Raw genomic sequence first — 22,640 nt, 5'->3', positions numbered from 1 at the left:
GTCTCTGTGGGTTTCCTCCAACAGCTCTATGGTTATCTGTCTGCGTGAATGTGTGTTATCACTATGGCAACCTGCCAAGGGTGCACCTTGCTTCTCACTCAGTGCATGAGAGGGTAAGCTGCAGCCCGTTGCATAAAGGTAGGAAATTTAATCTAGGTGTTTCCATATAGCCTTTTATAGTCAAATACTGCTTTTACAATATTTTGACGATGTACTCCCATATGCTGTAACATTTAATTAAATGAAGACCTTAAAGTTAACATCGCTTTCATATCTTTTGAAAGATTCATTGCTCTTTTAACATTGTAGTTAAGTAGCTATATATAATAGCCTATTTTTTCGAAGATAATTCAAGACTTATATGTAACATATAATATACTTTCCTTATACCATACACATTTCCCCAAAGCAAAACAGCTACACTTACATGTATGAGGTAGGCCTTTGCATTTGTACAATTTGTGTATGGTAAATATATGTTTATATTATTATTATTATTTCATATTTTATATTTTGATGCCAACCTTGTGACCCCCATCACCAGGACCAAGCACTCCACTCATTTAAAAATCAGCTCAAAACCCACCTTTTTAAGAAAGCCTACAATACCTGACTCCCAACTGCCATAAACATTATTTTATTTTATTTTATTTTATTTTATTTTATTTTATTTTATTTTGTTTTGTTTTGTTTTATTTTATTTTATTTTATTTTATTTTATTTTATTTTATTTCATTTCATTTCATTTCATTTCATTTCATTTCATTTTATTTTATTTTATTTTATTTCATTTCATTTCATTTCATTTCATTTCATTTTAATGCTTACAAAACAACGAGCTATGAAATAGCCAATAGGATGGGCTGCTGCCACAGCTCCATAGCGACATTGACCAATGAGATGCCCGGAAGTTCAAAGTGGGCGTCACTTCCTGTTCGGAGGTCATATGACCAAATTGAAGTCGTGTGATGATGGTGTCCGGTGTTGTTCCAGCCTGCATACCAGCACCGGGACACCGTGTTCAGCACAAATACTCCCGTACGGTTATGGATGACATGCATGTCCGCTAGCTTGATTTGGTGAGTAAAAATCAGCTCTTGGGATTTTTTTCGTATTTTGTTAGTTTGAGTCGGCTACATCTTTTGTCTTCGTTGTTGTTTTGGTGCTAACTTTTCGACACAGTGTTGGTTGATGTTTAAATTTGACTGTGACTCAACATGTTTTTAAACTACTTTAACGTTAAAGTGTGGCTTAGCGTTTAATGAATAACACAGTACGTCTAACTTGGTATCAGACTGGTTTTTACTTGTTTTTTACTGAGTTACTACACGAAAAGTTCGCTGTTTGAGCCCCAGACTCAAGCTCCATCAAAGCTGAAAAATCGTTTTACTCACACATATGGTGTGTTTAAATCGGTTAAGTAAACTGTGGGTTTGCTTAAACACAAATGTGAAAAAATTCTCAAAATTGCTCAAACCTTTTGGTTGCAAAGTGAGATTTCCTTATCATACTAGGTAAAGTCTTCAGGCACATGGGTCTAGTGTTGGTGCAACTGTTTTGTTCCTAAAATATAATGAAGCTTATTGCACAATGTGCCCAAATACTAAATATAGTTTGATAAGAAAATCGCTGTATCTCAGGATCGACAAGGAGCACAATCAAGTGAAATCTATGAACACATGATAATTTAAATATCACAAATACCACAAATATGCAGTGTAAAATTAACATGGGACATTTAATCAACACAATGTTAAATTTGTCCATAATAAAAAAACGACAATCTGACTTTATCTACTGATAAAAGTGTAATTTTCCTATGCTCTTAAAAGTTCAATCTTGTTCTGGTAGATACTTGCCCTTAGTATGTGCATTGGACTTTAGACTAATCAGAACAAATGTTGTTGATTTTTTTCTTTAACGTACATCATAATTGGAGTTTAGGACATGATCTGTTTTCTGTCTTTCCTTCAGCAGCTTTCAATTAGTTTGTAGGTGACCCACACATCATGCACCTACCAACCTGGTCTGCTTACAGCCCCACCTGCAGCTGAGCCTCTCCTCAGCTTGAGCTCTAAAACCCTCCCTCCAACACCATGGATTCTGACCAGCAGAGCAGCCCTCTTCCCCAGCTTAGTGCAGAATACTTTTCATGGAACTACCGCCTTCAGCTTATCGGCTTGGGCTTTGCCTTCTATGCAGGAATATTCCTCCTTTCCCACCTCGTGTCTTCAGCATTGTTCTGCACCTACAACTCCCTGATAGCTAAGGAGAAAGTTTTCTGGAACCTCGCAGCGACTCGGGCTGTGTTTGGCATCCAGAGTACTGTAGCCGGACTCCGAGCCTTGACCCAAGACTCATTGTTAACCAGAGACAGAGTGAAGGGACAAGAAGACTGGTCATGGTTCAACATGCTCACAGCCACAGGTTTCTTCGTGTTTGAGAATGTAGCACTTCACTCCTCCAGTGTGGTATTTCGGTCATTTGACCTCCCACTGGCTACGCACCATTTCTTCGCCCTGTCGGGTTATGCAGGAGGAGTGGTGTGGGATTCAATGGGCCACTATCTGCCAATGGTTACGCTGCTGCTGGAGATGAGCACGCCATTCACCTGTATATCCTGGATGTTACTGAAGGTAGGCACCTTTTGGTGTATCTGTGTTGAGTTATACAAACTCCAATTCCTCCATACATATCATATACATGGATTCTTTCCATCATTACATTTAAGCAGTACATGTTAAGAAGACCAAATTATTTTTGGGTGTTTTTTCCCCCAGAGTTCCAAGAGCTCTAGTTGCATCTGATGCTACAGGTTAATCATCTCTTTCTCACAGATTTCTTTCAACTACAAAATAAATTACTGGAAGTGTAACAAAGTTTCAGTTCCTCTTTGGTCTTGTGCACCTTATGATTGTCAGATAAGCATTCTTAGAAAGAGGAAGTTCTACAAATAAAGATTGAGCCAGTACCTAAACTTTCTCTGTTCCTCCTACTCACAGATTTTACTGCAGTTCTTTTAAGTTACAAAGATGCAAGATGTATGTCCCAATCCTTGGCATTAATTTCTCTCTCCATCTTCTTCCTCCCTGAAAGGCTGGCTGGGCCCGCACTCTGTTTTGGAAAGCCAACCAGTGGGTGATGATCCACTCATTCCACTGTCGCATGGTGCTCACCTACTACATGTGGTGGGTAACTGTGACCCACTGGGAAGGGATCAACACCCATGTGGCTCTGCCCGTGCGCCTACTCTTCTTCTCTGGCCTCGCTCTGCTCACATTGATTATTAACCCCCTCTGGACACACAAGAAGACCATGCAGCTGCTGAATCCTGTTGACTGGAACTTTGGAAACAAGCCGGTGCCCCAAAACGGTGCCTCGGAGGGTCAGTCAGAAGTTTCTGTTAAACCCCACGCTAGTTGAGGGGTATCAAAGAGAACATTTCCTCTGAGAGATGCCTTTTTTGCTTTTTTTTTAATGGATGCCTGAAGTTACTGTGAAGTTAGAGTGATGATAGTAAGTTAAGTGTTGCTAAACTTTTTATACAAAAGGAAACTTTGGCATCTTTCAACCTGCACCCTGTTTTCCCATGTTTTGTGTCCAAGTTACTACTTATAACAACGTTTTTGGAATTCTGCAGTAGTGTGTGTGATCTCTTCAGCTGGCAGACAGGAAACAGGCTGCAATGTAATCCTCCAGTGGAATTGCACAATGCCAATGCCCATCTACTTAAAGTGATTGTTATTGGAACAAAAATGTGAGAAAGAGAGACTTTTTCTTGAGTGAGACTTGGTTGGAAACAGTAACAAACAGAACAGAGCAGGCAAAGGGTAAAAAAAAAAGATTTTATTTCTCTGCAGGGTCTTTTCCATTGTATGTCACGTTACACTTTACACATAAAAAACACACTTATAGTGAATGTATATTGATGGTGAACAGTTGCACTGAATGGTTGCTTTGCTGTCTGTTTCTTGGCTGCAGTGGTGTTGCTCAAATAGTTGTTGTCCCGTCACTTGGTCACAAAAACATGGGAGAATATGGTCCAAACTGGAGAATACTAAAGTTGCTCTTTAAGTTTCTTGCACTTTAACTTTGCTATTAAAAAAACCCAAACCCAAACAAGTTAAAGAGGTCTGGTACTATCTTAATAATTTTTGCTAAATTATCTTCCCTCTGGCTGTACTTTCATATTGGTTCATTTTTAATTTTTCATCTTAACTTAGCTTTAAGAATGTATGTTTGGTAGTGTAGGGCAGTAAAATTGACCATGCTTGTTGTGCCTCACCTTCAGGACACAGTGTTGTGAAATATCCAGTTTACGATTCATATAGTTGGTTTAATTTTTAACAATAGAAAATGAACATGAGACAGCACTTCTTACAAGAGTCATTTAGGAGCACTGAATTTAAGCTTATAGAGTTCGGACTTCTTCCAATAATGTAAAAAACATTTTAAGTAAGAAGTCTTAATACTTTATGAAGCCACTCTATACCTACAGTATTTAAAATGTTTTATCCTGTAATGCTTGAGGAGCTATTTGAACTTTGTATCCAAGGCTACTTTTAATATGTTGCTATTGATGGGGAAGTACACTGGATTTATCAGGTCAAAGAAGCATAGTAAAGTGTGTGGGCACACAATATGATTTATGAGTTCATGACTCATCATGAAACGGTCCAGTCAAGTCACATCAAGACTGTCGCTTTGTCATACACAGCTCCATTGGTGCGTTTACAACAGATATAGTCATTTACCACTGATTGGGTATCGTAGGCAAGAAAATTAGTTTAAGATTAAGGACTGATGTCAGGTTAGTCACTGGGGCTTTACTAAGTGGACAATTGGATCATTCCATTCATGAGTCACATTGGTGTTTTGGGACTGTGTATCCTCTCTCAGTAGAGAGCAAACAGTTATTGTGGTCTCGAAATAAAAGGCCTTGACACACAATCTTCTTTGTGTGGGAAAGAAAGTGCAGTACTCCATAACGGCTCTTTTGTCCAGTATGAAGATGTAATGTGGCAAAACTGAAGCAGTGTTGATACAGATTAACCAAACAACATGTTGATCATGATGCTTTCTTTTTGCTATTATGTGTCAAATTAACTTTTATTTCTACTTATGCAACAAAATTTCAATAACATTTGTGCTTTGCACACAATGTCTCATTGTACTGCAGCCTTGGCCGTGTGTTGGTGTTTGTCTATTGTTATATATCTGGCATCGACTTTTTCACTGTTCGATTCTTTACAATGTCTCACATTTCAGATTGTTAACATATTGGGTTTAATAACATTGTGTCTCATATGTAATCACATTTATAAGCTCTAGAATTTTAGACTTTTAATTTTTACCATTAGTATTAATCCTGTATTGTATTGTACCTGAGGGGAGACTCTGTGTATAAACCTGGGTATGGATCATCAGTATCACCCACATAACTGTAACCTGCCTCATGAAAGAGGTGTCAGGATGAGTAAAATGAAGCTACACTTTGTTCTGTAGACTCGATTGTTTTGGGCTTTGACATCATAAAACCTCATTGATTAAATGTATTTATAACATCTGGAAATTGAAATTATTGTCATATCAGTTAATTTACAAACAGACAATAATTTCTTCCCCTCTAACTGCGCATCTGATCTTCCTAAAATGTTACTAAACAAATTACTAATATTAGAAAACATTGGATTTTCACTTCACATTTCACAATGGATGAGTTGAGGATTCAATGTAAGATCTATGGTGTAACATCCTGTTTGTGTTGGAAAATGCATTCCGTTTGTTTGAGTCACAAAATAAAATTGTTACTCTAACACAGTTTTGTGTCTGTTGGTTTTATTCATGCATAGAATTTATAATTGATGTATAATAAAGCATCTGCCTGTAGGTGGCAGAATAAGAGTAATTATCTCTTTGGCATGTTGTGCTTGTTTTTCCTATTTAACCAGACATCTATGAGTTTTTCCAGTCTACATTTTATTGACCCTAAAAGATGAACACAGCAGTTTTTAATAGGCTTGTGTTACAGTGCAGGCAAGTTGGTTTCTTTTTAAATCATATTGTTAATTATGTAATGAATGGAAAACTTAACATAAAAGGTATATGTGCCCTGTATTTGGAATGGGAAAAGGGTTAACATAGAATAATTGGTGACCTCAAACATGCTTTACTTGTATTATATATATATATATATATATATATGAAACACTTACACTTTTGTTAAATGTTCATAGATAAAAAGTCAGATCCATAATTTATTAATCCCTTTGGGAGGTTCCCTCAGGGAAATTCTGATTCCAGCAGTGGTACAGCACCATATAACAAAAGGTAAAAAGCACACACTTCACACTAAAGATAATAGCAATAGTAAGATATATATATATATATATATATATATATATACATATATATACATATATATATATATATATATATATATATATATACATACATATATATATACATATATATATATACATATATACACATATATACACATATATATATACATATATATATGTATATATAATATACATATATATGTATATATATATATGTATATATATATATATATATATATGTATATATATATATATATGTATATATATGTATATATGTATATATGTTTGATTTTTATGTTTTTTTTTTTCCAGTTTGATTTTTCACTTATGAAGAAGAATGCACAAAAATGTACATTTGTTTACATGCAAGTACTTGGACAGTTACACCGACTTTAATCCAACACCATGTCTTTTTTGTGTATGTTTTTTAAATCCAACATCATGTCTTTTTTCTTCTTTTCCTTTTTTTCTTTTTATTCAACATCATACCCGGACAGCTGTTTCAAAGGGAGCCACCTCACACGTCACGTGAGCTCTTTGGAACTCCTCTGCGCGACCCCGAGCCGATCCTGACGGAGAAGACGTTGGAAGCTTGATTGACGTTTCGTACAGCCAATCAGAACTGGCCCGCGTCGACTCGTCGGCCTATCAACGGCTTGGAGGAGGTAAAGGGGTTTTTCATGGATGGAGTCAGCTTGCATCGACGAGAGTCAAGTTAGAAGAAGGACACAGGGCGAATACTGGATGTGTTTTGATGTGTTTTAAATTGTATTGAAGTCAGGAATGCATTACGTTTAACACTTGCACCGTGTTACTGCGAAGGGATAAGGTTATTTTTCTGGGAAAAAGTCGTAAAATGGTAAGTTGAGGACATTTTTCAAGTTTTTGAAAAGTTTTAGATATCTGTAACACATCTGTTTCGCTAGCTGTTAAGTCACAGTAATACACAAAACAAACACTTTACATGACTTTTTACCAAATATTTAGCCTAAAGTAACTGCTCACCTGAGCAAAGTGTATTTTTGTTTTTTTTAACGGTGCACTGGGAGATGGCTATAACGTGGCGCTTTGGCTAACATTGCCAAGTTGCCAACACTGTCAACTAACTGCTATAACTTTTTCCCCCTGCGCATTTACCGTAATGACTGCGTCCTAATCTAGACTTTAATTTCTAGAAGAACTTGAAATGCATAAACTGAACCTTTTTTAATTCATTAAAACGGATACTTGCATATTTCCTCATGCGTTGACTATGCCATGTAACAGTTTGATAGATGTTTCTATGTTTAGCACAGCCTTATACTGAAACCTCATCTGAACCCCCTTTCCCTCTTCAAGGGTGAAATTGCAGGTGCATGATAGCATTTTACACTTATAATACAGATGAGACTCAAAAACAATGACTTGTTTGTCATCTTGATAATAACCATAATCCTAATTTCTACAAAACATATAAGAATCACTATGGACTTGCCTGACCAAGTGAGAATGTCTTCCTGTGCTGCAGCAGTCAGCCCAACTACAAATTCAAGTAGTCATGCATAGCATTCCTCAGTGAAAGCACTGCACAGCTTCAGTCAACTGGAAGATCAGTCTAAACAGGTAGTAAAACCATAATTTAATTAAGCTGTTTTCTCTCTGTGGTTTCCATCCACTCACAGGAAAAGGCAAGTGTTTTCAGGAATCTATAAATCTTATCGAAGCCTCCAAAAATGGTGTTAATACAATGAGTGCTTTGATCTTCATTTGTTTGGTCTGGTGTCATGCATGTCCAGTTCACTCAGCCAGTATATGAACGAGATTTAAGGGGGTCACACAAACTCACACACACACACACACACACACACACACATGCGCACGCATGTAAACAACAATCTCCACTGGTAATTTGTTAAGCAAATAGCCATGGTGGCCGAGCTGCAAATGTAGATGCTTAATACCTCCTCATACTGTAATAACACCAAGCGAAGACTGCCTAGAGAGTACAGATCATTTTTTCCTTGCTCAAATTCACTGCAATTTACTCATGTAAGCGCTCATGCAAGTCATGTAGACACAGAGTCCTTTATGTGTGACACTCTCCTCATCAAACCACAGCTGCTTTCACAGTGGATGTTTTCAGTCACCTCTGGGACAGAATGTTGGTGTTTCGAGTAAAAGTGTTGGCAATCGATGCTAATGCCAATTTCCATGTCTGTCATAATATGTCATTGGCATGAACGTGTACAGAGTTCAGCCAAACTGCAATATCCTCCTGTTACTATTTTAGTCTGTAAACAGATGTATTTCAGTGGAGAAATGCCAGGGACTGCTAATTGCTAAAGTCATTGTGACGAAGGACTAACTTGACTTAGCCAATAGTGGCTCATGGAAATGCCTTTTTTTTTTACCATGACTAAGCTCGGGTTGTCACAGTCCACAGTGGTCTAGCAGAGGAGCATACCATTCATTTTTCGAAAGGCAGTTATGAATTCACTGTCCACCCACCACCTCACTAAGGGCCCACTGAGATAAGACATGGATTAGCAACATAGTTCAGGAACAGCTGGGAAAGAAAAGCCACTGCTCTTCTGCAGGTGGATGTGTGAAATTGCTCACATACCCGTCACTTGTTTAGCAGTTGGGAAAATGTGTCAGATAGATTTAGTGCATAGTGAATAATTTTTGGAATGCACCTCACCATACAATTGTTTGTTTGTGACTATTAGCTTTAAGGCATTTTTGCCCTCATTTACCAGTTGCCAGTTGGATAGAGAGACAGGAAATGAGGTGGGAAGGGGGAGAGGGATATGACATGTCACAAAAGTCCTCAGCCAGAATTGAGCTGAAAACAGTTACATGATAGGCATTCTAGACCATGCTATTACCAAGTTGCCCAGATTCCCCAGATTCCAACGCCTATGTTAGTACCATGCTCCATGAATTGAGTTACAGACAAGGAGTCTGCATAGCGATGAGTAAGGATGAGTAAAGTCAGGGGTCAGTGGCAATCTTGGCTTCAGAACGTGTCTCCACCCTTTGAAGTCTGTGCAGTGACTGGTTCTCTGATGGTCAAGAGCATTGCGGTTTTCCTGTGCTAATTTATTATAATCGGACTGAGTTCCTCTATTCATATTAAAATGCATCCAGAGCTTAAATCCAGCCGGTCAACAAAAGCTCTTTGAAGCAGCTGCTTATCCACTGCTCAGCACACACTAAATAGTGCTCTTCTGGTGACATGTTTTGCTCTTAAAGCTTTGGTGTGGCTCACTGGGTGGGTGGAGACCAGTGAGGAGTGACAGCCAACACTGCGGCTGCCTTTTTTTTCAAATGGACACCATGTTTCAAATATTTTACAGCCCCAGTCTTTCATTTTGTCCAGTTATTCCCAAACCGGGAGAGCCTATTCGTTACATTGTGTCTTCTACTAAAAAATGGAATCTGTCTCTAAGTTAAAGGTATAATATGTAACTTTTCTGCAATAAAATGTATAAAAAAGACTAGATCTATGCTTTGCATTTGGTTGAATTGTGTACATATATTATCCCAAATGTTTCCAACAATTTTGAAATGGGGATGAATCTGTAATCTTAATCAAGGTAACTGTTCATTTGGTCACCTGCCAAAGAGGTCACATCCCCTTGTGCATGCATCAGGTTTGAGGCTGTCATAAATTGACTTTCTATGCTGTTTTAAGCCACATTTTTATGATACACTCTTTAGATCTTTGAGGTTTCTAACTGTATATTTCAACAGGATAGAGAATTTTAATCATTAGTTACCATGATGTTTAGTTACGAGAGTAACAAGCTAAGAAAATGTTGCAGACAGCTATTCACACAGTGTATGAGAAACACAACCTAACTGTGACACTGCTTTATTTACTATTTTAATTACCTGGTCCCTTTGTTTTGGAGATTCCTCTGCTGATCATTTATCAGCAGAGGAATCTCCAAAATACCTGGTAACCTTGGTAAAAACCTGCTGAACACCACTGAAATAATCCTTATTGAAAGAAGCTAAAGGCAGGTGTTACAGGCTGCACCTGGACCATATTGAAACACACTTATTGTTTTTTATTATGGTGAAAATGTAGTAGCAGTTTAATGGGGTGCTATATTGTAGTGTGGTGCATAATAATGATTATACATACTATAATTTGATGGAATAGAGCTCCCATCTGAATGCAGGCATCCCCTCATGATTGTTCAGTGCCTATTTAGTGCATGGGGCTATGTTATATGGAGTGGGGTACTTGTTCTACTATAGAAACCGAAGGACATTTAATTATGAGGAAGATTGCTTGCTTAGCTGTGATTTATTATGATATGACATGATGTGATGTGTCTATAAATATGCTTCCAATTTGTCCCTTTCTGATCTAATCAACAGTTTTGACTTTCCTGGAGTCAGGATTCTCACTTTTGAACATCAGCTATCTTGTGCCTGTTTGCAAGCTTCACCACCCCTTTTGAGGTCAGGGTGGGTTGTGAAGTGTGGTGTGTTGTCCCAGATGCTGTGATACTGTGAAGTTTCCAAGGCTGATCCTGAATGAGCCACGCAGCTTTTGATTTTAGCCTTTAGGGAACAGGCTGCGCCACCTGCCATGGTAGACAACCAGTAGATGTACATCATGTTGTCGCCATGTTGCAACAAGAGCAGAGGGTTGTTAAAGCTACTACACAAACCTACAGTGCAAGATCTTTGTCGCAATGCTACTATTTTTCAGGCTTGAAATAGGTACCTTTTTTTCCTTTTTAGTATGCAGCAGGGCACTGTCCTGTCCTCCCCTAAACTTCCCCTGAAATACCTTACAGTACTTTGTTAAGCCTATCCGTCCGCTCTTTGTAGGCCCGGGATGTGCTGTTTTCGGTCGCGGCCTGATTACTGTAATCCTGGCAGAAGGAGAAGATTGGGACACACTGCTCAATAAAACATTCAGCCCAAGAGCTGCAAAGCCAAAGACAGACACTCACAGCAGACTACAAGTCTCTGTCTCTCATACCACCCTCTCCTCCAGGCCTTTGTTTATGACTTTCAGTCCGTGTGTAGAATGCCACTTGTCATTAAGTGCGCCCCAGAAATCCCTATAGAAGAATCTAAACCCTTTACAAAACCAGGGGGATTGACATAGAATAGCTCTCAGAAGCACACACAATTATTTTTTGTCTGGTTGCCATATTTGATGGGCATGGTGTTTGGGGCAGAAAGATTTGAAAAAAGTCTAATTTGAAAACTGTTGGGAAATGACAAGAACTATACGATTAAAGTATGACGACCATTTTTGCATAATTAGGAAATGAGAAAATGTAAAATCTAGTGTTAATGAGCTTTAGTCTCATTTTGAAATGGAGAAGTTTGCAAGAACTTTGTGATCAACATTTAAAGGGCCCCCCTATAGACAGCTTTAGAATTTTCTATGAGTGAACATAGGTGGCAATTTACCTTCCACACCGGGTTATGTTGACAGTATGTAGGGTACATACTTTTTCTTCAACATGTTTTTGTTTATGGTCATTGTCTGTTCTTTAACATAGGTTATTAGAAATACACAAGCGAGCAAATTGTCTGCATTACTCCAGCAGGCCAAACGACTGTTTTCCTGTCTGCAGTGCACAACTAAGCCTTCCCAGCATGTAATGACACGCTCAGCTGAGTCTGTCATCAACTATACGGCTGATTTTACCTCTCTGGTGTCTTCCGCTCTGTCCTCAATCATTGCTCTCAGATTAGACTGTAATAGTGTCTTTTAATTAAACACTGAGCAGATTAGCAGAGTGATTTTTCAAAATGAATTATGGTGAATATTTCTTTGCCCTTTTAGAAGGATTTTATAAGCTACAACTAATGTCTGCTTTTGTTGTACAGTGTAAATGTGCTGCTGTTTAGTTTAGACAGGTTACTGACAGATGCTACATATGTGGGGAGGGCTTTGGTTGAGTTGGTCATCTCCATGGGGTAATCCAGGTGTTTGTATGGCGCTCATTTGAAGTCACACCACACCACAGGTGACGTGGGATATAATTTGTGGAAAGGTGCATTTAGTTTTTTTTTTTCCTCAAGAAATCAGTAAAAAGTCAAAAACCACAGTAATTATAGGTGAGATGAGGATTCTGCAGACTGGTTTCAAACCAGGAGTGAGAAATGCTGCCCTTGCCTTTCCAAATAATGCAATGTGATATCAAATATGATAAGATGAAGTTTATCATGTTGTCCTGATGAATATTACAGAAAAAGTTTTTTTTTTTAAACTTTTACCAAGCAATGTAAGCTTTCTTTTTAGTGTGTCTGCATGAAGAAGAGCACACCTGAATTTTTTACTTCTTCTCCCCTCCCTTCCTTTTCCTGCTGTCCTAGACCTCAAACAATGCATTTCAGGGAAGAGATGAGTCACCCTTCCAAGACTCTGCCAGGGCTAGGCTGTTAGTTGTCACTTCAAAATGTGCCAGTCAATTTACAGCCATGTTTGTCATGTAACTACCTATTTCATACTCGTACATCACCTTATTTTGGCTGTGCAGTATAGAACCTAAAGCTGGCCTCATTGTCAGTCATACTATCTTACATTGGAGCTGCTCCTGGATTCTCCTCTATTGTGTAGGCCATTTCTCCTCAGGCTATGCATACTCTACCTGCCTCTGTTAGCGCTAGCATTATCTGTCAACCGCACTGTATTCAGCAGACACTGGCCTTGTGTGTTCACATCCACTGTTCTGGCTCTGTGCCCTGCGAATAGGGTGGAGGACAAAGAGGCAGAGGATTTCACATTATTTGTAGACAAAACAAGCTTTGAGACTCAGAATGAGTTATCCTTTGGATCCTGTTTGCTGCAAAACTGTGGCGTAGGTTTGTCTTAGTCAGAAGTTGTGAACTTGTGTTGTGGCTTGTATTGAACCAGAGAGATTGTATAGATAGAATATGTGCCATACATACCACAACAATGGCTGCTTTATGTGACAACATGATATCATGATACTGTCATCTGTTCTTGTGGATACTAGCAAGCTGAAGAAGTCTAGAAATAGCACAACTTTTTTCTAGAGGAGGCCTCTGACAGAAACTGTCACCTCTGGATACGAATTGTACATCAGCGAACAAAGGCTTCACTGCTGAGGAATGCAGTGTTTCTCATGCCCATGCAGGTCCAAAGGTCTCTCCTGCCTCAGCATGCTAATGACATTTCTTTGGGCCAAAATGTGTGGTTGCTACTCAGTCAAAATATCACAATGACCTCTGCACCTTTAATGCACATATCTACTAACCGTAGATGATTTTATTACAGGCCATATCATGAGTCAAGGCTTTTAGTATGATACTGCCATCTGGGGAAACCTATAGACACAATAACATTCCTGTATTATGGTTGGAATTGGACTATTTCTCACTGCCTGTGGCATAGTGTAACCTTTAGGATAATCAAGCATGAGCATTTTTGGTGTGGTGGTAGAAGATGTGGTTGCCTTTAGCTGTGGTAAGTTGTTGTAGTTGATTTCTCACCCTGAAGCAAATATCTACTTTTTGGAAACTATTTGATTCAAGCAACGCTTAAAAATAATGGTTGCCTTATTAAAAGCTTGTTAAGTAAATCTAGCAACTCATTTGCCCAATCAGGCAAAAAGGAATAAGACACGCCATTTGTTCCAGAGATGATGGTGGAAGTGGGTCAGGAGTGACCAAATTCACTTCCTTCTCATCTGTATTGAGAGTGTTCAGTACTGATTGGGCACTCACAAGAATATGGCAGTGGGTAAAGAAGATCCTGTCTAGATGGATACCATATATTTGTGAAGACTATCCTGACCCTAACCATTTGAGCTCAATGCCTAACCCCAACCATCTTGTGAGAGTTTCACAAATCTAGGGTTAACATCTATACACTGCCTGTAAAGACACAGTTCATGAGCTGGAGTGTAAGTGAGTAATTCAGACATCCTATCCTTTTATGAGCAGGAGTTCAGTTGGTGGGTAAAACTCCAACAATGTATTGTACACTTTTCTTTATGTTTGAGTGCAAGTTGGATAAAATGGTTCATTTTCAAAGATATGCCAAATTGTAATAAAAGAGTAAATAAAAATTACTTTGGAAAAGTAGATTTCTGACCCACTTTCTCAACCAGACAAGTGAAAAAACATTAAGGTTGAACCCTGTTTGAGATCTCTTGTAAATTAGCACATTGTGAAGCCAACAGCTGAGTAAACCAATGGTGGGGTGCAGGTTTACTGTTGACTCTTGAATCAATTAGTGCCTGAATCACCACAATAAACAAGAGTTCAAATCTGAACATGAACCTACTTTGAATAACTTTGTTTTAGCTATGGGCAGCCCCCATCACCATTGTTTTCATAATAGCTTTTTCACAGGGCATTGATTAAAATTGTGGCCAAGCCCATTTATACCCATGGCGTTACACACGCCCACAATTAGCATACAAGAATGTTGTGTACACGTCAACACAGGGAAGTGTCAACAGTCCCCAGGAGCACTATAAGAGCTTCTTTTGTATTCATTCACTCATTCATTTGTCTGTATTAGCTTTGGTCCTGATTCTGATGTTGACACAAAAGGTACCAGACCGTGACCACAACACAGCCACGGCCCTCTGCTGACAAAGTGCTGCTGTGATTAAATAACATGGACTAACAAGTGTGGTTGGGCTTTTGGAGTCTTACTTGCTCACAAATACAGAGCCTGAAGTGCCTTACTTATGATGTATGGAAACATTCCTCAGTGCTACATTAATTTGGAAATACTGTGTATCTCAACCCGCCTATTTTGCCTTTTTATGACGTTTGTCTTTTTCCTTTAGGAATGTGTGTCGGCGTAGTTGACTCCCTTCATGCTGCTGTCTGAAGAGCTTGTGCAGGAGAAGAGCAGCAAGCATGGACGTGGAAGACTTTCCTCCCCCACCTCCTGAAAGTAAAGTCAACAAAGCTTTGTCACTCACACATGATGTGCACTTTACCCTTAACTTCACATAGCAGCTCGAAAAAATGATTGAAAAGTTACAGTTGGTATAGGCCGGTTAGCTCAGTTGGTTAGAGCGTGGTGCTAATAACGCCAAGGTCGCGGGTTCGATCCCCGTACGGGCCACTCATATTGGAGATTAGTAATCTGTGGTAGATCCTAACGAGCCACAGTCAGTTTGACTGCATAAAGGTGCTTTGTAATCAACTTGTTGTCAATCAGTGTTGCTGTTGTTGTTTTTCTGGCTGGAAATTTCACAGTGAAGAAGAAATCATATGTTGTCTTAAAATCAACTGTCTTTGTGTTCAATGTGTGTGTGTTTTATTGTGATACCGAATTTGGTAGCAAGAATCTTGTAATTTCACTGGTAACGTTGTATCAGCTACTATATTTATGGTATCTTGACAGCCCTATCCAGTATCCCCTTCAAAATCATTGTGAATTAAACCTCAAGTTGACTCATATAACACATTTTCTAAATCTATTATATTTATATTACATGAGATAGGCTATATCTGGATGGTTTTGGCCATATTGCCCAGCTTGAGTTCCTGTTTATTTCTTAATTTTTCCTGGCTGGACATTACATGAAACTAGTATGTCTGTATTATAGTTATCCGGATGTTATCTTAAACTGTCCCTGTGTTCAGTCTGTGTGTGTTTTACTGAGATATCAAATTGAGTAGCAGGAATCGTGGAATTTCAATGGTAATGGTATATCAGTTACTGAATTTCTGGTATCGTGACAGTCCCTTACAGACTGCCATTTCAAGCTGCGATATTTACACCTCTGTAACCTTTCGCCTGCAATCTGAATGCGTCAGACACGTGATGGGGGGGATCAAGTGATCCTGGCTCTGTAACATCTTTGAAGGTAGTAACAGAGGTGTAAAATTGGAGCAACTGTTTGAACCTGGATCATGTCAAACGGTGAAGCCGGCAAGATGTAAAATACGTGATCATCATCATCATCCAAATCACGCCTCTCACTTGAGTCTGACAGAAATCAAATAATGTTCAGCAAAATGCAGAACAACTTTGCACAGTACTCAGTATTTATGTTGTTAACAAACTGACGTCGCTCACATAGTGCTGTAGCACCTATATACACAACTGCGCTACTAGAGGTGGGGGAAAAAATCTATACAGCATAGTATAGCAATATTTTGCGTGGCGATATAATATCAATTCATGGCCGCCAAGTATCGATACTTTTTTGTCATAATTAATGGAAAATATGAAGTGAATTCTTTGGTACTTAAAATGAAATCAATTGCTTTGATTGCTTATTCTGGTGAGGTCAGTAGAGGTGATGGTCAGCGTGACAGAAGAAGTTGGTACAACAAAGATGGCGGCACCTGAGATTATAAATAAGGAGAGCCCCGTCCGCGTTAATATCAAGCATGTGGATTTATTATGGATTTTTTTTAACAAGGAAGGGACGAATGAGATAGAAATGACACATGGAGTTTGCAAGGAGTGCCGCATGAAAATAAAATACTCAGGGAATACAACGGACTTGCGGGCTCATCTAACTCGGCACCATCCTGAGATAGCATTAACTGATGACGCCAAAGCTAACGCTACATCAGCGCTACCGAGAAACCAGCCGACAGAACTGCCTCTCAATTCAGAACGCTCAAAGGAAATAACACAATCCATTGCTTTCTTCGTGTGCAAAGACTTGAGGCCATACAGCGTTGTGGAAACGATGGTTTTAGCTTCATGCTAAAGACAATGGAACCAGGTACGTGACTCCGTCGCAACGTTATTTCACGGACACAGCCGTATCAAAGCTATACACAGCAGTAAAGCTTGAAGTTGAGGAAAGTTTGGGAACAGCAGATATACTTGCGATAACTTGTGTTGCGTGGACGTCGCGAGCAGTAGATTCATATGTGAATATAACGGCTCATTGTGTGACAGATGACTGGAAGCGTCTGTCTCACGTTCTTTAGACTCGAGCAGAACATGAAAGTCACACCGGAGCAAACGTTGCACTGCATGTTTGATATCAGTTCAGTTCAGTTTGACTGAATACTTTGTTGGTCAGTCTGTGGGTTTGACTCTGCATTGTGGAGAAATAAAAAGACTGTCTTATTTGCCAAAACAATTATTGATTTCATTTAATTTTGTGGACACAAAATGCAGTTAAATAAGTAATTTTAAACAGTAAAATCGCAATATATTGTATCGCAATACTCACCATATCGCAAAATGCTTAAATCGCAATAATATCGTATCGTGACTCAAGTATCATGATAAAATCGTATCGTCGGGCCTCTGGTGATTCCCACCTATATGCGCTACTGTGCTGCTCTGTTACACGCCACTACTGTCTCCTCTCACATCATTCAGCGGTGCTGGACTGCAATGTGAATATAGGCCATTATTACGTTGTCGTGGAATGAAGCTATTGACATGAAGAAGAGGCCGGTTAGCTCAGTTGGTTAGAGCGTGGTGCTAATGGTCGCGGGTTCGATCCCCGTACGGGCCACTTGTTATTGAGATTAGAAACTTATTGATACACTGATCAGCAGTCAGTTTGTGTGATTAAAGTTGCTTCTAATTAACAAGATTGTTGAAGTGCTGTTTCGCTGTCTGGAAATGTTACAGTGTGAGAAATGTGGGCTGTTTGTACTCCCATAGATATTCAAGTGTACTTGCATAAATTTGGATTGTTTCAGTCAATATTAATCTAAAATATATTAGGGGCAAACCTTCAATCTTGTAAATTCCAAGTTTATTCCAATTAATTCCCATGAATTCCTGTTAATTGCCATTGGTGTGGTTAAAGTTACTTTGTAATCGATGTAATTAATGTTGTTGCTTCTGTCTGAAAATCTTACAGTGTGACAGCTGTGGGTTGTTTCTGCTCGACTTTATGTCTGCCACATAAGTGTAACACTTATTAAGGAAAAATCATTTATAATCATTTAAAGTTATCGGGATGTTATCTTAAACTGTCCCTGTGTTCAATCTGTGTGTGTTTTACTGTGATATCGAATTGAGTAGCAGGAATCTTGGAATTTCACTGGTAATGGTATATCAGTTACTGAATTTTTGGTATCGTGACAGCCCTGCCTAGTATCCCCTTTGAAACCATTGTTAATTCCACCTCCACCACCTTCCACCAGTTCACTCATATAGCACATTGATTTTTAGAGACATGAAATTACCTATGTTGGGATGGTTATTCATATTGCCCAGCCGGAGTTCTTGTTTAATTGTACATTTGTACATTTATACATTTTGACTGGAGATGACCCTGTTTTGCAGTAGGGAGTTACATTACGCCATGTGGCCGGCATTGATTAACTATTCGGGTAAAAATGACGGATATGTAAAAGAGGCCAGTTAGCTCAGTTGGTGAGAGTGTGGTGTTAATAATGCCAAGGCTGTGGGTTTGAGCCCCATATGGGCCACTTGTTTTTGAGATTAGGCATTCATCTTAGATGACACTAAGTACTATGCAGTTGATGTCATTAAAGTTGTCTTGTAATTGATTTGAGGCATGTTGTTGGACATGTGACAGCAGTATTTCTACCAGCGCGTATGTGTAGAATTCTCCCATCAGTTCATCTTTACAAGTTGACACTGACCAACATCTTTTGAGTTTAGATTTGAGGAAGAGAACTGTGATTCTAATACAGAGGATATTTATTGACTGCACTTTTCATGCAATACCAGCTCCTTCACCACCACTCAAGAAAATAGCAACAACCTATTGGGCTAAACTCCACTTACACTCCACTCCATGTCTTTGGTTGGTGTTTTTAAAAATATTAAATTGATAGTTCAGTTGTATCACCTGCAAGCTTCTGTAGGTCATCTCGTGGTCACATCATTTCCTGGAGGGCTGGTAAAGCTGGACAGTATGAGTAAACAACACAAATTCCTGTCCTCCGCTTCTCCACCGATGTGGAGTGTGTGGGCAGAGGAGCGAGGGAGTAAGGAGGGTAAAATGTGCTGCGCTGCTGTGAATACCAGACAATGTGCCTCAGTATTAGCCTGAATACTGCTGCAGCAGCACGCACACACGCGCGCACACAACCGCACACCAGCCTCCGGGGATAGACACAGGCCAGAGAAATGCTTCGTCTCCAGCTGGCCAGTCCCTTGCTTTGTTGCCAGGGTGAAGCTAGAGCAGATCGTAACCCGGTGACTCATTTGAGCAGACCATTATGTGGCAGAGTGGAGATAGGCCCACAGAACAGAATCCATATTGTAATTATGAATTGACAATGGGGACCACAGCAAGTACATGTGTGTCAGTGTGTAGTACTTTGCATTCAAGGGTTTAAAGATGAGTGCAATCCTCCAAAGCAAAGATACTTTTTATTTCCAGTTTAGGGTCTACTTATGAATTTAGTTTAGAAAGTCTATAAGATAACTGTTTGTAGGTGTATGTATGTGGACATATGTGTGCTTGCACTGTAAAATAAGGTCAGCCGTCCAGCATAGTCTCTTAGTTCAAGCTGCAGGCATGCATACCCATACAGCCAGCTATCAATGGCATTATGCACACATAGTTGCAGATGTACTATTGAATAGCCAGTCGTGACTTGACATCGGGCCAAATCCAATCAAAACAAGTCCTGTTTTACTCTGGCAAAGTCAAGTGTTTCACATTGACATCACAAAGAGAGGATCTGAGTGCATATTAGGATAATTATTGACATACAAATATACATGCCACAGTTCTTGAGTACAGCTGACCATTAGCCAACTAGCTGTGCCTTATCTCTGTGTCCCACACCATTAATTATTGCACAGATGGAAAAAGACAGATAGCATCTCTGTTTCCAGGTTTACTCTTTTCACCTCTTTTTTATGCAGCTTTAGTCATTGGTACAGATGGACATGGGGTCACAATGTTGACCCGGAACATTAGTCACAGGCCGTTCCTTCACACTGACTACAGGGTAGAACAACTACCTGTCAAAGCCTGAGGGGAATCATACTGGTGATTTAGAGCAGTGAACATATCTGTGAGAGACTTCAAAGATACTGGTTTTACTACAGGGAGTTTCTTTGTGTTAAGATTTACTTGGTCACTTTCAGTGGACTGCTCAGGCCTGGAGGCACATCCCAGCGTGTTGCAACAGTGAACGTGGTTCTTTTGATGGTAATTGTGTGTAAAGAATTAACCTTATCAGCTTAACTTGAAATGGGCACATAAATACTTAAGTTGACTGGGTCCAGCATGGTTGTGTCATGGTATACTGTTATTGACGATAACCGTGATATTTAAAAAATGAATTGATATCATGTTGACAATACACAGCTGATTATATTGTGTAGATAATCCAGGGCCTATTGAATCTTATTCTGTTTTATAAACAAAGTCAAACATGAATTTGACCCATGGCATCTTTTGTTTATTTATTATTCATTTATATTACAATAATATTGTTTTTGTGAATTATTTTGCGACGATAACTTGGTTGCAAAAATCTTGTGTCAGCCCTAGTCCAGCAAGAAAAACTGTGGAAACATTGTTGAAGCATAATGGTATTGATATGTGCAGAAGGAAAGGTGTTAGGAGAGCTGAAAGGAGGATTTGCACAGACTTATCTGCAACTAAGACGTGGTCGGGGGAAGGGAGGGAGGGGTCAAAATGCCGAAACCCGGGATCGAACCAGGGACCTTTAGATCTTCAGTCTAACGCTCTCCCAACTGAGCTATTTCGGCTGCCGTCCCTGCTGGGGGCATCCAATCACCTTGTGCTGGAAATGAACTCATGCAAACTTGGAATTCTCTGTTTTCTTTGGGAACACAGTCAGGATACGAGACTGTGTGTCTTAATAAAGTCAAGCTGTGACTGCTGATGAAAGTGCTCACAAAGAATCTGTGGTATGCATGTGAGGAAAACTGTGACAAAGACAGAATATCATCCTCAGCAGTTAGGGAGTCTGTGCTTAATGTTGTTTCTCTCCAAGAAACTCTGAAGCACTTCAGAAGAACTGTAGGGTTGAATAGTGAGATGGGGAGTTCCTTCCATTCAAGCTCTGTGGTTTTGACTCAGTTTATCCTTCTGTGAACCCTGTTCAAATGATTACCTAATATCTTCCACATTCAAGTAGATTTTTTGAATGTTTTCTCCCCTTTTTTCTTTCACTGCACAACTGAATGAAACCTAAAATACCATCTTTACTCTTTGGACCAAAACATGAAACCAGCTGATGAAAGTTGAGCCATTGCATTCCTAATCCTTTCTCTCTCTCATGCTCTTTATTGAGCTTCTCTGACTCAGGGCTCACACTCTATTTATCAGATCAGAATTAATGCAAAACTCAGCCTGTACTTCTCACTGGAGGGAGTAACAGCTCTCTTTCCTGCTGCCCTAATTGCAGTGTAGAAACTGGAAAGACATTTGTTGTTCCCTTCCTGTCTGCTGCCAAGTGAGAGCCCTGATGCGAACGTGACGCCTTTGAACACTAACTATATCTTGTAGCTCTGCCCTAGTTTGCTTTTTGCTATAAAGTAGAGCAGCTCATGTGTTTCTTTGGTGCAGATCCTTGATGTAAAAATTTCTGTAAGAAAACATACCGCTGCAGTAGACCCCACCCTTAATTATAAGGCTGTATGTGGCTCAGTCTTTTAACTTTAACAGCCCAAGGACTAGAACTGCCACCCACAGTGTATCTGTAAACAATCTCCAAAGTAGTCTTTGAGTGAAATGATATTATTATTGTGGTAAATCCTACCTAAATATAACTTAGGTTTTGCCAAAGCCCCAAAAGCATACACAGTGTGGTATGATGACCCTGCCTGTCATCACAGAGTTCTGTATGTTATTAGTCTAAACTAATATTTATTGTCTTTTTTAATACAGAGGATATATTCGCTTGACTGTTGTAGTAGATAAACACTGCCCAGACTGCCCAATCACATTCTGTACGAGCTGTCACATATTCTACATTTTTGTCCAGGATTTAAATGTTTAACTTTGGCTTTATTGCATGTTATCCAGTTGGGATGGATGATATAAATCCATTTTCATGGCATAAGCTGTGATAGCATTATAAACATTTTGAGGATTATTTGGAAATTCAGTTGAGAAACAATTCAGTTTATGGATGAAATGCCTATATGATAATATCTAATCAAGTAAATTAAAGGGCCCATATTTTGCAAACGTTTGGATTCATACTTGTATTTTGGGTTTCTACTAGAACATATTTACATGTTAAAAGTTACTGATGGTAACTTCTGTACAGAAACGTTTTTGTCATATAAGTTGGACCTGTCACTATATCTTGACAGTAATCTATGTAATAAAAATCTCCTATTGCTCTTAATTGGATTTACAAGATTCCACTTCCCCAGGAGGGAAAAACAACAATCAG

At 39.1% G+C, this 22,640-nt stretch overlaps 2 protein-coding genes and 3 non-coding genes across 7 annotated transcripts in view; 4 read left to right on the top strand and 1 right to left on the bottom strand.

Annotated features, from left to right (window-relative positions):
- Positions 1-955: 955 nt before the first annotated feature.
- cln8 (CLN8 transmembrane ER and ERGIC protein) lies at positions 956-3,637 on the top strand. 2 transcript variants are annotated; one of them, XM_059353837.1, is made up of 3 exons: positions 956-1,079; positions 1,978-2,636; positions 3,097-3,637. In XM_059353837.1, the coding sequence occupies exons 2-3, from the start codon at positions 2,097-2,099 to the stop codon at positions 3,421-3,423; spliced, it is 867 nt and encodes a 288-aa protein (XP_059209820.1). In that variant the 5' UTR covers positions 956-1,079; positions 1,978-2,096; the 3' UTR covers positions 3,424-3,637. The 2 variants fall into 2 exon arrangements, with proteins under 2 accessions (XP_059209820.1, XP_059209821.1); XM_059353838.1 differs by having other exon boundaries at positions 972-1,079; positions 1,975-2,636.
- Positions 3,638-7,044: 3,407 nt separating this feature from the next.
- Positions 7,045-22,640, top strand: part of arhgef10 (Rho guanine nucleotide exchange factor (GEF) 10) — a 61,389-nt gene continuing 45,793 nt past the window's right edge. For both annotated transcript variants that reach the window (XM_059353616.1, XM_059353615.1), the window contains exons 1-2: positions 7,045-7,203; positions 15,131-15,240. In XM_059353616.1, coding sequence (XP_059209599.1) covers positions 15,204-15,240 — 37 coding nt within the window. In that variant the 5' untranslated portion in view covers positions 7,045-7,203; positions 15,131-15,203. The remainder of the gene's footprint in view (positions 7,204-15,130; positions 15,241-22,640) is intronic.
- On the top strand, positions 15,341-15,414 carry trnai-aau (transfer RNA isoleucine (anticodon AAU)). The gene has a single exon. It is a non-coding gene; the product is annotated as a tRNA-Ile (tRNA).
- Positions 18,640-18,713, top strand: trnai-aau (transfer RNA isoleucine (anticodon AAU)). The gene has a single exon. It is a non-coding gene; the product is annotated as a tRNA-Ile (tRNA).
- On the bottom strand, positions 20,910-20,982 carry trnaf-gaa (transfer RNA phenylalanine (anticodon GAA)). Its single transcript has one exon. It is a non-coding gene; the product is annotated as a tRNA-Phe (tRNA).

This window comes from Centropristis striata, chromosome 16, assembly GCF_030273125.1.
Source record: "Centropristis striata isolate RG_2023a ecotype Rhode Island chromosome 16, C.striata_1.0, whole genome shotgun sequence".
In the NCBI taxonomy this organism is placed as follows: Eukaryota; Metazoa; Chordata; class Actinopteri; order Perciformes; family Serranidae; genus Centropristis; species Centropristis striata.
The sequence above is the reverse complement of the archived record's forward strand: the minus strand, read 5'-3'. Positions and strand labels throughout refer to the sequence as shown.